The sequence below is a fragment of the Mytilus edulis genome, chromosome 3 (genome assembly GCF_963676685.1).
Source record: "Mytilus edulis chromosome 3, xbMytEdul2.2, whole genome shotgun sequence".
Classification (NCBI taxonomy): Eukaryota; Metazoa; Mollusca; class Bivalvia; order Mytilida; family Mytilidae; genus Mytilus; species Mytilus edulis.
Window position 1 is genome coordinate 91715828 of NC_092346.1, and position 19657 is coordinate 91735484.

At 31.1% G+C, this 19657-nt stretch overlaps 1 protein-coding gene across 6 annotated transcripts in view; it reads left to right on the forward strand.

Moving 5' to 3' along the window:
• LOC139517757 (fibronectin type-III domain-containing protein 3A-like) overlaps positions 1 to 19657 on the forward strand; it is a 92966-nt gene that overhangs the window by 44125 nt on the left and 29184 nt on the right. For 3 of the 6 annotated variants that reach the window (XM_071309138.1, XM_071309140.1, XM_071309142.1), the window contains 3 exons: positions 8272 to 8435; positions 12285 to 12486; positions 16968 to 17111. In XM_071309138.1, the coding sequence (XP_071165239.1) occupies positions 8272 to 8435; positions 12285 to 12486; positions 16968 to 17111 (510 nt within the window). Of the gene's footprint in view, positions 1 to 8271; positions 8448 to 12284; positions 12487 to 16967; positions 17112 to 19657 lie in introns of all 6 variants that reach the window. The other 3 variants (XM_071309136.1, XM_071309137.1, XM_071309141.1) reach the window with 1 other exon arrangement.

Below are 19657 nucleotides of genomic sequence, written 5' to 3' on the forward strand. Positions count from 1 at the left end.
CACACAACATACCAATGTTGAAAACATAGCCCACACAAAATACCAATGTCGAAAACATAGACCACACAACATACCAATGCTTAAAGCATAGCCCACACAACATACCAATGTCGAAAACATAGCCCACACAACATACCAATGTCGATAACATAGCCCACACAACATACCAATGCTTAAAGCATAGCCCACACAACATACCAATGTCGAAAACATAGACCACACAACATACCAATGCTTAAAGCATAGCCCACACAACATACCAATGTCGAAAACATAGACCACACAACATATCAATGCCGATAACATAGCCCACAACACAACATACCAATGCCTTAAGCATAGCCCACAAAACATACCAATGTCGAAAACATAGCCCACACAACATACCAATGCCGAAAAAGATAGCCCACACAACATACCAATGCTGAAAACATAGCCCACACAACATACCAATGCTGAAAACATAGCCCACACAACATACCAATGCTGAAAACATAGCCCACACAACATACCAATGCCGAAAGCATAGCCCACACAACATACCAATGCCGAAAACATAGCCCACACAGCATACCAATGCCGATAACATAGTCCACACAACATACCAATGCCGAAAGCATAGCCCACACAACATACCAATGCCGAAAACATAGCCCATACAACATACCGATGCTGAAAACATAGCCTACACAACATATCTATGCTGAAAACAAAGCCCAAAACAACATGCCAATGCTGAAAACATAGCCCTCACAACATATCAATGCTGAAAACATAGCCCTCACAAAATACCAATGCTGAAAACATAGCCAACACCATGAACATAACAATGTAGACAACAGTACTGGAATAATGGTGTCACAACTTAACAATGTAGACAACAGAACTGGAATTATGGTGTCACAACATAACAATGTAGATAACTATATTTTTTGTGTCGCAACATAACAATGCAGAAAACTATACTGGTATTATGTTGTCAGAATATACCAATGCTGAAAACATTATTAGTAAACTGGAGTCACAACATGACAATGCTCAAAACTGTGATATTGGTTTTATGGTGTCACAAAATGACAATGCTGGTGTTATGACGTTAAACTAGTACTATGAGGTTAAACTGGTGCTATGACTTCAAAATATACCAATGCTGAAAAAAATACTGGAATTTTGATGTGATAAGAATGGTGAAATATGACTGGTATTTCAGACATTTACAGAAAGCATGATCATGATGTCACATGTGTCAAGTTATATAGTCCAAGTAACAAAAATCTGTTGGTAATGCACAGTTCAGTAAGATAAACTTTGAAGCAGTTATAGTTGATCAATTATGATCATATTATTAAGATAGTATGCATTTAGACAACCACACCAGATTAAGGAGTATTATGCTTTGGGTATAGAATTCTTTTTTTTATTGTAAATTTAAAGAAAGGTTTTATTGTGATGAAACCTTTTGAAGTTAAAGACCCATTAAAGTAGGGCTGTCCATAAAAAGGGGGTCCAACCCCCAGACATTTAATTAGATACATATAACATTCATAATTCCCTGTTCTCTGCAAAATATACAGTCTTATTTAGGAGACAAAAATCTTTTAAAAATATTTTTCAGATTTGTCATGCAATAAAGAATGTAAACAGACATCTGTATGCACATATACACAGCATGGAAATAATAACATGCAAAATTTCCAAAATATTTTAGCAACAGAAATGATAAGTAGTAACAGCTGGTGATTTATAAATAACATGAAATGTCAGTGACACACAAACCAAATTCTTGTGAATATACAGCAAATATATCTATATGTCAAAGAATAATTTACAGTGCCAGTTTTTATCAAGGAATAAGTAAGTTAATGTGTCTGATCAATCACTTGTCACCATTTTGCGAAGTGAAATTTTTGCAATGTTTGCAAAACCCAAATCTCTACAGATATTAAACAGCTATTCTTTCCAGCCAAACATCAAATTTTGGAATTAGTTGATTTATTTATTAAATAAATGCATATTTATACACAGAGATGTTGAAGGCATATGAACAGTACTTATATTTACACAATGCTAAAATTGTATACAGGTATTAAAAAATGTACCTTTAGTTAGTAGCTTCGTGTCTTTTCCTGTATGCTTGTATGTGCTTTATTTTTACTGATTTAGATATTTTTAAAAATTTGCTCATTGTTAAAGCACCAATGCTGCAATTTGTATGTCTAAGGATAGCATCTGTTGCAAGGTATTCATTATTCATGTTATACTACTAGGCAATGTTATTTCAAGTTACATGAAATAAATGTCTTGAAACTATAGGAAATTTCGAAAAAGGGCATTGACTTTAAAAAGCAGTAAGTCAAATGGGTGTGTTGGTGAAACTGACAGTTACTGTGGTTATTAGCCAAAACCTTGAATCCTCCATGTGCTGGATTTTATGTTAAAGATATAGGAATTATCAAGATTGTAGACATCTGAGCGCTTCTGGGAGGCAGCTGACTGCATTTTATGATTAAGATTTATTGCAAAATCAATTCCATTTCTCTGTTTATTTGCAACATCATGGGAAATAGATTCATTCAATCTTATTTATTTAACATAAATTCAAAAAATATTTGCTTCTAGAAATAAGGAACCGTTGACAAGAAGAATTTTATAATAATATATGTTTTTCCGGTTTGAAAAAAGATTTTTGGCAACTTATTCTGCAGATCAGCAGGTGTTTTAGTATTTGTTATTTGCAGTGCAGCTCTAATTGAAGGCTGCAATATCTTGATATGTGTGTGAGACAGCTAATCACTGAGTCTGTAGACCAACACACATACTGACTAGACATTGGTCATAATTGATTTATCAAGAACCAATGTAATTGTTCACTTCTTTGATTTTCTTCTGTCATATCTAGAAATTGTAATGTCACTTATCTAAACCTTGATGAAGTTAGTCTGGGAGAGAGGTATGAGTCAGCAGAATAATAAGTCATGACATTAGAAATGGTGCAGTAGATTATGTAACTCATTATTTTTCTTTGCCATTTTATTTTGTACTGATGGACATATATGATTTATTTTATAGAAAGAGGCTTAGTGTCTTTAACTTCTTCCAATATTGGCTCCAACTTTGATGGATCTATTATATAATGAAGGTCTAGGTTCCATTAGTCATGAACTTTAATATTAAACATATGGCAATCTTGTCAAAGAAAAAATCAACCTGATATTATTATTGAAGTAAGACAAGTTTCTGTTTTATCGGTTATGGGAATTCTGCAACATGCTTACATTAACATTATTTTTCTGACTGTGGGATGTAGAAACTTTTTGATTTCTACATAATTTATTAGGTCACATTAGAATATTTGTTGATCACAATTTTTCTTCTATAAGTGTCTTCCTCCACTTCAAATAACCATCACATGACAACATTTGTTTCCTGTTCATGGTCATTGAAAAGCTTGAAGTCATGCCATTGATGAATGAAACAATTTGATTGTTCTTTAAAAAGTTTAACTTCGTGACTTAGAAATACAATTGACAGCTCCACTCCATGACTATTTCAAATTAAAAATAATGAATCATGGGATGCAATTTTAAAAGCATTATAAAATTAAATACCATATATAAATTGAAAGTATTAAATAATTGTTACAGAAGATATCATAAAATCACAGCACACTTAATTTTGAAATATTGATATAAAAAAACTTTACAATGAATTTTTTTTATACTCTTAAACAGTAATTAATTTTATTTATACAGTTTACAAGATTTCCAAAACTGATACAATATAAAAATTCTGTAGAAGTATTATTCATCATATTATTGCCACAGATGAGGAACAATTTATGTGGGTAGTTTAATCTAAAGGAAAGTTGGATTTTTTAATTACTGACAGGTCATTAACATGAAATCTGATGCCAGAATTGTTATAGTATTCAATTACTGAAAGTAATTAGTCTAGATTGCCTTTTTACAAAGAGTCAACAGCTTAACCTATACGCACTTTTAGAGAGGTAAACATGAAGATGGAGTGCATTAAGATAAATCTTCTTATACTGGTGCAAGGGAAGATCAAAAGAAATAGATGCACAGGAGAGAATGGGATGTCCTTTCATCTATTTTACAATATCTTTCCATGCACCATGTCTTCAAATGATAGCCAAAACCAATACAAATAGCGTCTCATTTTCTGATTTGTAAGTCTTCATGTTTGGTTAAAAATAAAAATTTCTTAGAGAACTAATTTGTGTTTATTAGATGTAATTATCAGTAGAAAGAACAATTGTTTCGAAATACTACATTTATGAACAAAGTGTTGCCTCAGTGTCCTCTTGACTGGTAAGGGCCAAACTTTTCTCAATTTTCAACTCAATCTGAATCAAAGGTCTTATATGGTTAATGAAAGATGGAGAATTTGCCAATCACCTTGGCGAGACGTCTGACCTCCTTTTACCCCTGATTAACTTAGAAATACAATGACTGATTATAAAATAGTCAGTTATGAAATGAGTACACTTATTATTGATCATTAGGGTAATGTCATTTGACAATGTTATAAGTCTGCTGTTCCAGCAATTAGGTAGTATAATCAATTGTTTTCTGTGGAAATACTATAAACATTTTCTCAGCTTAACAGAATGTAAATATTTGTTGTTATACAGTTCCAGGAACTGATTTCACAAAATTCTTTAAAAAAATGAACAATTCAGCATGAAAAATAAGAAGATATGGTATGATTGCCAATGAGAAAACTCTCTGTAAGACTGACCAAATGACATAGAAGTTAACATTTATAGGTCATTGTACAGCCTTCAACAATGAGCAAAACAAAGATTGCATAAGTTCGCTATAAAAACTCCACATCAATTATTGTCACAATAATTTTTTGTGAAAAGAGACCAAGGTATGGTCTTTCCAAAGTTTGCATACAATTCTAAGAGAAATGTATACTTTGTTGAACAATTAACCTTATGGTTCATTACAGTTTACCCATCAAATTATCGAAAATACTAAGATACCCAATAAGTATAAAATAGGTAGCCAATAAGTATAAAATAGGTACCCAGTAAGTATAAAATAGGTAGCCAATAAGTATAAAATAGGTACCCAATAAGTATAAAATAGATACTCAATAAGTATAAAAATAAGTATAAAATAGGTAGCCAATAAGTATAAAATAGGTACCCAATAAGTATAAAGTAGGTACCCAATAAGTATAAAATAGGTAGCCAAAAAGTATAAAATAAGTACCCAATAAGTATAAAATAGGTACCCAATAAGTATAAAATAGGTAGCCAATAAGTATAAAATAGGTACCCAATAAGTATAAAATAGGTACTCAATAAGTATAAAAATAAGTATAAAATAGGTACCCAATAAGTATAAAATAGGTAGCCAATAAGTATAAAATAGGTACCCAATAAGTATAAAATAGGTAGCCAATAAGTATAAAATAGGTACCCAATAAGTATAAAATAGGTAATAAGTACAAAATAGGTACCCAATAAGTATGAAATAGGTAGCCAATAAGTACAAAATAGGTACCCAATAAGTATAAAATAGGTAATAAGTACAAAATAGGTACCCAATAAGTATGAAATAGGTAGCCAATAAGTATAAAATAGGTACCCAATAAGTATAAAATAGGTAGCCAATAAGTATAAAATAGGTACCCAATAAGTATAAAATAGGTAGCCAATAAGTATAAAATAGGTAGCCAATAAGTATAAAATAAGTACCCAATAAGTATAAAATAGGTACCCAATAAGTATAAAATAGGTAGCCAATAAGTATAAAATAGGTACCCAATAAGTATAAAATAGGTAGCCAATAAGTATAAAATAGGTACCCAATAAGTATAAAATAGGTAGCCAATAAGTATAAAATAGGTAGCCAATAAGTATAAAATAGGTACCCAATAAGTATAAAATAGGTACTCAATAAGTATAAAAATAAGTATAAAATAGGTACCCAATAAGTATAAAATAGGTACCCAATAAGTATAAAATAGGTAGCCAATAAGTATAAAATAGGTACCCAATAAGTATGAAATAGGTACCCAATAAGTATGAAATAGGTAGCCAATAAGTATAAAATAGGTACCCAATAAGTATAAAATAGGTAGCCAATAAGTATAAAATAGGTAGCCAATAAGTATAAAATAGGTAGCCAATAAGTACCCAATAAGTATAAAATAGGTAGCCAATAAGTATAAAATAGGTAGCCAATAAGTATAACGTAGGTACCCAATAAGTATAAAATAGGTAGCCAATAAGTATAAAATAGGTAGCCAATAAGTATAAAATAGGTACCCAATAAGTATAAAATAGGTACCCAATAAGTATAAAATAGGTACCCAATAAGTATAAAATAGGTACCCAATAAGTATAAAATAGGTACCCAATAAGTATAAAATAGGTACCCAATAAGTATAAAATAGGTACCCAATAAGTATGAAATAGGTACCCAATAAGTATAAAATAGGTAGCCAATATGTATAAAATAAGTACCCAATAAGTATAAAATAGGTAGCCAATAAGTATAAAATAGGTACCCAATAAGTATAAAATAGGTACCCAATAAGTATAAAATAGGTAGCAAATAGGTAGCCAATAAGTATAAAATAGGTAGCCAATAAGTATAAAATAGGTACCCAATAAGTATGAAATAGGTACCCAATAAGTATAAAATAGGTACCCAATAAGTATAAAATAGGTAGCCAATAAGTATAAAATAGGTACCCAATAAGTATGAAATAGGTACCCAATAAGTATAAAATAGGTACCCAATAAGTATAAAATAGGTAGCCAATAAGTATAAAATAGGTAGCCAATAAGTATAAAATAGGTAGCCAATAAGTATAAAATAGGTAGCCCATAAGTATAAAATAGGTACCCAATAAGTATAAAATAGGTATCCATAAGTATGATAGTGTATCCACAGTATGACAAACTACTATTAAAAGTTGTTATAGAAAATCAGGATATGTTTATCAGGACTAATAAAATGCTGCATCATGATTACATGAAAATGACCATAATAATATAGTTTCTGGCAATTTATTATGTATATATTATCCTGAATATATCTTTTAAAGTCACTTGATCTGAAGGCCAAGATGGGATCATGAGATGAGAAACAGCTATAAAATACTTGAATTTCTGTAAAGTGCAATCAGATAACAATGTTCAAAACTTTGTCATAAAAAAAACCTTGGACACGTACATAATTTATGAAAACTATATTGGCATCAAGTTGTGTAAAAAAAATCTGATTTGAGATCCCCCAAGAGGAATTTAAACTATCTACAGATTATTCATCCATCTAGAAATTAAATTATATTTAAATTATACGATAAATGTAGATTAAGTATTTATGAAATATGATAAGTGAATTATATAACTGATTATAGTATCCTTAATAGACAAATGTTAATGTCAGCTAGTCAGAAATCGATTTGTATGTCTCCATATAAAATAGTTGTTACATGACTATTTGTGTCTTGACTATTTAGTCCCCCCAGGTTAATACATAAGTTACATATTTTTTGTTTGTTCAGTAAGTAAGGACACTCTTAGGATGGATAAATACTCATTCATTTATTGAAGATCTATTGTTTTATTGTTCAAATATAAAAAAATTTCATTGTAAGTAAGACACAACATTTTTCATTTTTTTATAATTTTGACTGATTGAACATCATTTTATTTGTCATAAAACATTTGTATTTTATAATTTGTTATGTATTTTTTTTCATTCTCAGTAGTTTTTGATGCTCCTCTACATTAAGAAGGTTTATTGTATGTGCTGGTCACAGTTTTGAAACATTTTTTTTGTAGGTAAATGTTTAGTTTGCAACAGTAGCCACTTTGGCACTTGATGTAATAATTATTTCATTATATACCTAATCATATAGACAATTGAAATGTGAGGAGTATAATGCAATGAATGTTGAGAAATGAGATCTTTAAGATACTTCAGTTCTAAAGATTTAACATTATGTCTACTATAATGACTCTAAAAACAAAGAGTGATATATGTATATATATATATATAAGCTTATGAGGAAAGACAGGACAATTAACGACCACTGAAAGCTTAATTTTATGTAGTTTAGGTGGTAAAGTGGTCCAAGACACTGGACATGGTGCAGGTAGTGTTCCTGCAATGTCATAGAAGCAAAGGTTTGAATCCCGCTAAGAGGAGAATTAAACATTCATTAGATCTAACATTGTTGGTCTAAATTTGAGATGAATTATATATATTTTTTTTCTTACAGGTCCTGCTACAGTAAGAATGGTATCTAATAACGGGCCTCCATTACCCATGCCCATGCAGGTGCCACCAGGTCACATGGTTCAACAGATCGTTGATGAACATGGGATCCTAACCCATGTCATCTTATCACCAAATCCACCAGGCATGCCCAATCAACCAATGACGGTAGGATATTATGTATGTATTTATTGTTTTTCTCCCTTCCCACCCTCAGCTGACCTTGGAATGCTGGGATTGAATGCCTAGCTTTATTGAACATGCATGTGCCTGGTTGAGAATGAGGCTGTGTCTCTTGGTATACATGTATTTGTTTGTTATGGCAGAAAAGAGGTATATTTAATATGTATATCGTATATATTTTGTCTTTTAATGAATGTAACCACCTAGACCATCTCACAATGCTCTATAATTAGATACAGGAAAAAGGAAGATTTTGGATATAATGTAGTTTTCTTTGTACTATAAATGTATTGAATGTTTGTCTGTTGTAATTGCTTGGATTTAAAATTATTTGTCCCATTTGAAGTGAGAAAGAATAACACCTAACTGAGTTGAGGTAGTTCCTTTCTATCGTAGATTGTATTCTTTCCCCTGTTAAGATGAACTAAGAGTGCCACCAAATCCACCATCTTCCCAAATTTTTCAAAGTTGAATCGCAGTCCTTATCAACCCACAGCAACCCTTGTAACCCTAGTGCTTTACGATCTTTCGATGTCTTCAACTTTCCAATGTAAAAGTTTGACCAAAAAAACTTTCATACTTGATGCTTTGAATTAACTTTTATTTCTTGTATCATGATTAACCCTGTGTCCGTTCACATTCCTTGTGGGGTCATATTCCTCTTACGTAAGGTCTACAGAATATTTTTAAAAGTGTCCTATTTTATCAGTTAAGTTGAAATATACATTTATCTAAAATCAATTTTGTTTGCCAAAGGAACAATAGTGTCTCGACATTGTACTTTCTCATGTCTAAATTAAGAAATTCTCATATTACTGGAAATGGCAATCCTAGAACACTGCTAAGATTTCTCAGATTTCAGACCAAAAACGCATTGTACTTTAAGTAGTCAATTTGTTGAGACATGAATTGAATGCTGCTCACCAGGAAGATTCTGTTTGTAAACACCATGTGGCAGACATTACCATGTTAACCACTTGCATAGATGTCTGGTTATGTAATTTGGTTTTCAAAGAATAAAGATTGTTCCAATATTTATGTAATCTTCTAAATCTTGGTGAAATCTCAGTCAGGCTTATAGATTTGTCTGGAATTTCCACTTCACTTCAAGGCCATTCAAGAAAAGATATTTATTTGTGTTCAAAATCTACTGCAGACTGTTAAGATTAAGTGCAGTCTATATTATGAAATTTAAACTTTGTGTAATTTTGAGGTTCAACTTTAGTTTTTTAGCTACAATAAGAAATTAGAAGATGTGGTATTATTGTCAATGAAACTAATGTCCATCAGATATCAAAGGGGTAGGATGTAAACAACTAAATAGGTCACTACAGTCCGCTTTGAATGATGAAAAACTCTATACTGTATAAGTAAGTTTTATGAACACCCAGCAGGACAAAACTGTAAAACAAAGCAAAAGAGAAAACAAAATGGCATGATTAATGCTGAAATCTTTTATTAAACAAAAAACAAATGTGGCAAAAAGAAACAAATGACAACCACTGAATGAAAAAAAAGTTATTGATATACATGTTTTTAACCCCTCATTCTGTTAATTTAACTATTAGTACAAATATATGTTCAAATCACTTTAACCTCTGAGAACACAGGTATACAATGCTGCATTGAAGATAGAAACTGTCTTACAAAGCATTATTATAAAATGCACAAAGTAAGAAAATAATGACTTGAATTTGTGGTAAGTTCAATAACTCTCCTAATGCAACAATGAATTGTAGTAAATCGTCAACATGCATCTTCAAAAATTGATGTTTGCAATGTCCTTAAATTCAAGTTTACATTCTTTATTTAGTAAACAATAAATTAAAAATAAAAATTTAATCTATTCTTTTGTCAGAATGATCTAAAAATGAATGATAACTTGTGATAAGCATATAAATAGGCCATTGTTTATATTTGTTAGATCAAAGAACTATATGATAAACAGGATTTTAGTTTTCAGATAGTCAATTTTTCTTTTCTGTCTTATCTTTGTCTCTAAAATCCCTTTGTTTTATCTTAGTAGACTTATTGATAAAGATTATAATTAAAGTCTTGTAGTTAGATAACTTAACTGCTTACGGTATTTTTGGGGGTTAATGTTATCAGATAATTTATAGTACAACAATGTCTATAGTTGAAACTGTATGTTCACCTCCAAATGTCCTCATCTTCATTTATTGATATCCATATCTGGACTCTAAACCAAACATAATTTTCTTCTGTTCATAACTTACAACTTAAACTGATACAAGATGCCAAATACACTCTTCCACAGACTTAACTTACTGAAAGGAAGATATTTTATTTTTCTTAGCCTTAAAAGAAATTATAAAGTCTTCTTTAAACTGTGACCAGACATTTATTTTTAATTACAAAATTGGGCATGTCCAGGGTACTGTGTCCTATGCTTTTTTTTTGTTTTTGCTAAGATGTCCTAAAATTTAAGCACTCAAATGTCCTATACTTTGTTTCTCAAATGTACATTACCTGCTACTGGCTTCTGGGGTAAACAATTGTCAATCTATATTCACTGTGATGATTGTTATCAGATGATTGTTCACAAATCACTATAGACATTTACCAGTTGTAATAAAGATAATGTATCTTCTACCTGTTATGGGACAGCAAGTTCATTTTTTCATATAAAAACATCAATAAAGATTAAATACTACACTATAGATTTTTAGTAAAAATTGTCCTCTAAACTATATTCTGAAGTTTGGGAAACAGCCCAAGTTATTCAAGTATTATGTGTAATTGCTATAATGTTTGTATGGTAAAATTAAAGAAGCAAACTGGGATAATTGAGTTCTTTAAAATCTAAGTACATGTGTACTTATATCATATGTAAAACTTGTGTATAAATTGTCAAAGTTACTGTGGATTCATTATTATTCGTTGGAGACCAATTTTCATGGGTTTCGTGGGTACATGTGAACCACGAATTCAAATGTTCAACGAATATCATATTTTTAATAGGCTTTGCATACAGAGTTTGGCAAAACCACGAAATCAAATATCCACGAATATGGATGTGTTCAGCAATCCACGCAAATAAATGAATCTACAGTAACTGATTATTGGCCTACAATTATTACCCCCTTTGATGAAAAAAAAAATCAGTTTTGTAGCCCCAAGTCTTTATGTATATGTAGTCCCTATATATATTTATATGTGGCTTTGTTGTATATGAATATTTAACTGCTGTCTGTATCAAAAGTGCTTTAAATAGATACTTATATACAGTTATGGAGTCTGCATGTTTTAGTTAATTATAAATTATCAAATTATGAACTTACATACATGTAAACAGTAATTGCACTTGTGTATTTGTAATGTCAGTGTTGTACATGTATGTGAAATTAACACGTAGAGGCGAAGTTAATGAAAGTATAATCAAGTAAAGAAAAATTGTCCTTTTATAAGCAATAACAGAACCTTAGAAAAACCCTGATATAGTGGAGCTTGAACTGTCCCATGCATGTTCAAAGGATGCTATTTGTATCTTGCAACAATAATTTAATTACTTTATTTAAAAAGAAAAATGCAACTATGATAGTTAATACATGGTAATAATGATAAAAAAAATAAAAATTGGAGGTCAAGGCATGAGGCCGGCAGTCAACATTATAGATAAACAAAAGTAAAAAAAAACCTGAGAATTGTTGTCTTTCTATATGGGTATGCTGAATCAATTGTATAAACAAAATATTTTAGGTGAATCTGTTGTCCTTTTTTTTTTATATATACATGTACCAAATGTTTGAATTTTGTTTAATATTATTTGAATCATTTATATTTTGAACTAATTTGTTTAGTTATTTTTTTCAGGGAGGACCAAACAACACAGCACCTCAGTATTATCCGTACGGACCACACTACCCAACACCTCCATACCCTCCTCATCATCATCCCACCCAACATCCATCACACATACATCCTAGTGGCCCTACCCATGGGACACCACCACCACCACCACCACCACCACAGAACAGTTGTAACAGTCATCCCAGTGGACCAGTTCACCCTCAAGGTAATTAGTTCTTACATGTGATTTCAACTAGGTACCATGGAAAACTGTAAATGTAACTCCAGAAATAAATGCATTCATGCAATTTAAATCCTAGTACTTAGTAATGTACTAGTAATTGTAAAAAATTTATGGAGGAAAATGACTACTGAAATTATGAATGTGAGTTATTATTATTGCCTTAGTACTTAAGACTGTTGCAAATTTTGCTGTAGATTAAAAAGATTGCAATAACTTCTGGATTTACAGTACATTATTCAAATCCTGGAGGGAAGCACATAATGGCTGTTTATACTAAAGAAGAAGAATATTTGAGATATACATGATGAGATGAATCATACATGTAGTCCTTTTGGTGCCCATTTATATTCACAGCTTTTTGATTCAGTATGATCTAATCTGGATTCGGTTTCACTAAAAAACTTACGACTAAGATTAATCCTAAGTAAACTGAATTGTTCATGACTTTTGATCAATCTTAGTCATATTTTTTGGGGTAAACTGACTCCTAATTCAATACATAAAAAGATTATTTTGTTATAATTTGCATATACTTGACAGAAGTACATTGTTATTTATTTTCAAGATATTTGCCCCCTAGTGCCATGTATTCATCTTTGTAAATTACATAGTCAATTGGTTGAAATATATTGAAAAGTGTAAATATTAGACTTTTTGTAATAATAAATTAAGGTATGCATGAATGAATTAACAAGTTTCTTAAAAATTCATTCATTTTACACATTCCTGCATAGTTTATATCTTGAGCACATGATATTGTCAACCCAATTTTTGACCTTTTGTTAGTCTGTAGCAGTCACGATTGTGGTCAGGTATTTAAATTTAATTCTTTTGTCAACTGGGATCACTGTATATCTTTTCTACCTGTACGAAATGAACTTTGTGTCACAGGTGTTTGGAGATCTTTTATGTGGAGGTACAGAAGGTCTAATCCTGTGATGTAACTTCCTGTATCTGGAGGGAATACACAACAACTTTCAGTTTGACACATCAGCAGTTTTAGTTCTAAAACAGTCTGGTGACCTTTGCAATAAAGGTGACAGGTAGACACATTTTATGAATGCTTAAAAATTGATTAACTGACAAAGCTGGCTTTATGTTGATTAAAGTGCTGCTGAATATTTATTGACTTTCACTTTAGCAGCATATGGTGGCAAATTTCTACTGCTATCTTGAAAGGTTCTTGATTGGTTTTATAAAGCATATTTTTTTGGGCAAACATCACTAGTGTTTAAAATCCTTTGAACTCCAGCTAAGAGCTCTGATAAGGCAGGCCGAAGTTAGAGGCTTCAGCAATTTTGCTACTCTATTAAAAAATTATGTTCAGGGATACACGCTAAAAGTTCATTGAGTTACTTTACTCCTGAGGCATAAATGGTAGAAGAGTCAATTTTTGTTTACTAATAATGAATAGGCCATGATGATGCAAAATCTTCTCCAAAATGGCAGTGATATTATTTCTTTTCTGGTTTGTAATGTGTCTGAATTTTTTATAAAATTTTACACATGTACAGGAGCTGTATTATGATTTCCTGTAGATTTGTATTGATTTAATACGATAACACAAAACTTGTTAAATTTACATGTATATTTAATTTTTTTTTAAATGGAGGGGAAATGAATATTTTCCATATTCTGTGGTCCATAAAAAAGAGAAAAGAATTGGTGTCTAAAATTTGATATTGGTCATTGTGGAATAACTAATTTTCTGACAGCACTAATTTTCCTACTGTTTGTTTGTAAGTACAGCTTACAAATTTAATATGTGTCAGTATGTCAGCTTCATTAAAGCATTGTGACCCAGGCAGTGAAACAATTTTTTTGGAGAGGTGTATGATGTTTGGATGAGATCCAGTCTGTTAACAGATGTTTAGTTCTGCCTGAAGTAGTTCATTATCCATTATCAGGATTTATTGTTTGAATGTTTGACAGTTCATTCAAAGCTCCACTACATGGATCACATTAAGACAGACTTTTGTTATTGAAGTTAGGTTCAAGTACTTAAACCTTCCATACATAAATCTGCCTTTTGGCACAACCAAGCTTACAATGAAGTGATTCTTCTGGAACCACAGATTTGTGTCCAAAGTCAGACAGTTTAAAAAAGAACTGTCACAATCCAAAAAGAATAATTAATATTGGTTTACTCATTTAAATATAATCAAAGCAAAAACAATATTTTAAAATGTAAATCATGGACCCACAGTTTGCAATAACAAACGATAAACAAAATTTTAGATATTGTAGAAAGTTTTGCAGTTACACAAAAATTAAAATTTGCATTTTAAAATTTTGATGGCATTACTTGTATGCCCCATTTGCTGAAATATCAATAATTAATCTTGCATTTTTAAATCACACCAATAAATGAATAATGAAATTTCTGAAATCACTATATTAAATCTAGATCATTCAAGGTATATTTACAATTTGTAAAGCAAAATTGTGCTGATATGAGCTGTGAATTCAGCCTGGGGTTGATAACGACTATAGATATATATATATAGGGTGGCCCAGTGACAAACTTTAGTGGCTCTATCAATCAACTGCAATACTTCAAGAGACACCAGAGGACTTTGCTTTAGAATCCAATATTGAAAGCCAAAAATTCAGATAATTGAAAAGTATAATAAATGATATACAAATATAATAAAAACCAATTGCATTTCTTTTTCATATTGAACAAAAGCTTGTTGAAAATAAAATGTTGACATACTAACCAGCTGAATCAAAGCAATGGTCATGATCTTCATTTTACAAGTTTAAACTTTAGGAAAATTTAAAGATGTTCAAATATATCTTGTTGGTTTATGGGACAAATTTGCAAAATAACCAAGAACAAGCACAAAAATACCATTCTGAAAAAAACCTTTGTTTCATCAGCTAGAATTGGCACTATGGCATACTAACTGAAACAACTATTTATTTTATCCCTAAGGTACATCAATTTGGTCTCTTGATGTTCTATGTTTACTTAGTTTCTTTGCAAGGCCCCTTGGGAAGCCAAACATTGTTACCCATGCCTTTCATTCCCCAAAAGGATCTCTTGTTTGGACTTTTTTTCGTTGAATTATGGGAGATACATCCGCATAAAAGCTGTCTTGCATTTATAAAAGATTGAGGATGTAACAAATGCTACTGTTAGTAAAATTGCTTTTGTATTCAGTACAGCTGTTTCAGTATTAGACATTGGCATATGGATACCTTTTTTACCTTCTTATTTTAAAAGTAATTTAACATCATGGAAAATGTAAATATCCTTTAGATTGATCTAACACACCTGTAGATAAATCTGGTTTATAGACAGATCATCAATCAGCTGATCAGATGGTGAAACCAACATTCAAATAGATAAGTATAGGTATAAGATTTCAGAGACTGACTTTAGGATGTGCTGTGAGCTTTAGAATAGGGTGTGTCAATCCTTACTTGACTTTAATTTACCTGCTGTTTATCTTTGATCTCTCAGAGGTTTGTCTTTGATCCCCAGACATGTCTTTTACCTGTAAAATGATCATGTACTCTAAGTTAAATTTGTTTTAGTTTAAATCTGTGATTGTCAGTTGAACTTGAAAGGTTTCTGATGTTTATTGGATAATCTGAAAGATTCTCAAGAAAAGGTTATGGAGCAGATTTAGATTTAATAACATGATTATTTTGATCATTAATTGACCCCATATCTGTTTGTTTAACTAACTGTGTTTATTCCTTTATTGCGTCACTCTTTGCTGCATTTTATTGTGTTTTTGTTTGAATAAAGGATGACTAACTTAAGTAGAATGTGACAAATTTAAAATTGTTCTTTCCAAATAAAAATGCACTATTATTGCTGATCTGTTCTTAAATAACAGCTCCTGTACAAATTAAAATAATATTCATCCACTTGGGCTGAAATTCTTAGGACTGGGACTTAATTTAAGACTTCCTTTGATACATAAATCTTTATTGTCAAAATAAATCACCTGTTAATTGACTTACATGATGGATACATGGACCAAAGAATAGTCTTGTAAACTGTCAACTAGACATATTATCTTAATCTACTTTCAGTTTAAACATGTCTTTCCAGAAATTTACTTCACAAAAACCAAATTAAATTGGGAGTTCTGTAGATGCACATTGGATTCCAATAACTTGATTTACAACAGTTAGAAATGTGGCCAAAATACTGTCTTGTATTGAGAGGCTCAGGAAAAATGCAGTCCTTGCTGAATTCACTGTTGTTTAATTTTAAGAATTATTTATCATTATGCAAATGAGAAATATATTTGATTATTTGGTTGACCACAATTCCCAGGGGGTAAGGAAATTTACTGGAATGCAATGATGTTAATTAAAAACTATAATTTAGCATAACATCAGGAACAGTATGGTTAAAAACTTTGACATAATATATTTGCATTTAAAAAATTCATTTTCTAAAGCTTATGAAATAACCTGTATGAAACATTTTCTTTTTACAGGACCAACAAGGCCAAATTCAATGGAGGGTCGAGCGAGTAGACAGAGGGAGAAGATACAGAGAAAATACCTACAGAGGCTGGAAGAGGGCCATTATCAAAATCAAAACAGACCTCCACCTCGTAGTCGAGTCAATAAACAAAAAGGTACATTCAAATATTTACTTTAATTTACTTGGTGGGTAAAAATCCTATTCAAGGGTTTATTCTTATATTCTTAGTTGTGAGACTGGTATACTTTAAAGGGGAAGGAAGGCATGTCTATCCCCCAAGATCTATAATTCCATTTAAAAATTATGGTAAATTAATGAGTTTACATCATTTTCAATGTATTTTCTGAGTCTTAATTCAAGTTCACATTTACCTTAAGTCACCATTATCTAATCAAAGGGATATTATACAGTTCTATTTAATTAGAGAACACACAAGCATGTTATGTTTTGCATGTTTTATCACCACCTGCTTCACAAAGACAACCTTAATTATTACATATTACCTGTCAGTGTAACCACATCTCACTTTTATTACTACATGATTTTAACATGGAATTTTAATATGATACATGTTTATACACTATCATATCTGCATTTCTTGTTGATTATTAAAAGCATGAAGTTCTAATTTTTAATCATGGTAATGAATTATTCAGCAGATTATTGAAAAAAAGACCAAACATATGTCCTGGCATTAAAATGTTTGAGTCAATATTTATAGACAGACTGCATGATTGTAACACTATTCAGTTTTTATCCCCCAGGAGGAGAGAATATTATATCATTTATTATTTCTGTAAAAGCTTTTTAATATTGAATGTAATTATTTTGTAATTTAAGCGCTTTGGAAGAAAAGTACAACTTTTGTTAGTGAAATTTAATTTTTATAATGTTATTTAAATCACCAGACAGTATAATGTATTTTTGTCCTGCATGGGCAACGCAGGGCTCAGCAGAACCCTGTGAAATTGTTTTCCCCCACAGCTTGAGAAAGGATGCATATTTGTCTGTCCATCTTTCCTAATGTATGTTCTGAAATTTGTTTCTGTTCTTGACTTAAGTTTTCCTTACCCAAAGGTTATGAAACTTACACACAATGCTTATTACCACAAAATCAAGATAAAAAACCATTTTCTAAATTTGCTGTTTACACATTCTAACTGAACTTTGCCTCAAACAAATGTTATGAATTTTATACACAAGGCTAACTATGATCAAACAAAGATCAAGTTGAGTGGAGTCACTTTTACTGTTCTTCAGTTATTTCCCTTTACAAAAAAAAAATGATGAATTTGTCATATATAATTTACAACCTGGGTATTTGGATTCCACGAACACATTATTCTGTTCTTTTATAAATTTTAATTCATGAAGGTTCCTAAAGGGCTTTTCTATGACTTTTTTCATCTAGAGGGCTTTTCTATGACTTTTTTCATCTAGAGGGCTTTTCTATGACTATGTTCATCTCAAGGGCTTTTCTATGACTATGTTCATCTCAAAAGAGGTGAAAGTTTTAAGAAAAAGTAATTCAAAATCATCATTTTTCATTGGCAAATATGCATTGGTGATTATGCTATGATAACATGTACATATATCAAAAGCATAGTACCTCAATACAGTGATGTGAAATATGTACATACAAATTGTCATGAGTATTTTAAGGTAAATTTAACTTAAGTCTGTTTAAGGATAAAGTTGTAAAATTGATTAATTTTAAAGGCCCTAAGAAATGACTTTTTCACAGCCTTTGACATGTATTTCATTTACAATTGTTAAATCTGCCAAATAGGTGACAAACAAAATAAAAGAAGGGAAAGTATTGTATATGATCCCTTGAAGTATTCTCAGGTACATTTATCTGTATTTGTATTTAGGGCGGGTCTGGAACTCTTCCAACCACTAATGATTTTGATTATTTGTGTCTGATGGGTTTTACCTATTAAAGATGACCTTGATACTGGACACCTAAATAAACATGGTTACCTCTCAGGGTTACCTGCGTTTCTCTCTCTTTCTCTCTGGCTTTTGTCCAGCTCTGTATGGAATGAATTTACAGATTTATCATGTTTTTCTTTGAAATGTTAACTTTAAGTTAATATCTTGCTTTTGAGGTTTTCATGCACAAGTATGATTCATAGTTTTGATGAACAAAATGGTTAAGTACTCATGCACTTAGATGGCTTCTTGTCCCAATGGGAATAATTATATGCTGAAAGAATGTTGAGTCATTTTGAAATGGCAAAAATGACACTAAGTTAATTGAAATATAATGAGACTTATTACATAATTGGCCATTGAAAAATAAATAGAATATAATTTGTTTTGAATTACATAATAGTTAGTTTGTGGTTGACTGTCACTGGTTTTGTTCATGTTAATAAAAAATGACTTATTTACCTACGGACCCCTCAAAGAGTTGTTGCAAGAGTTCTTAAAGTGCAAAGAGCGTGGCACTCTCTTTACACAAGACATTGGATTTAATGTCCCCATTCTGACTTGGCTGCAAACTTGATAGATCCTGCACAGCCGAACAGACGCTTCATTTTAGCAAGCCTTTTATTGAAGCTTTTTACTGCCGATTGGAAGAAGACCAAGTGACCATATTTCTATTCTCCAAAGGGGGAAAAAGGGGGGGGGGGGGGGGGCGTAATGTTAAATATTTTGCTGTAAGCCTTGTATGAATAGCATAGCTGACTGTAG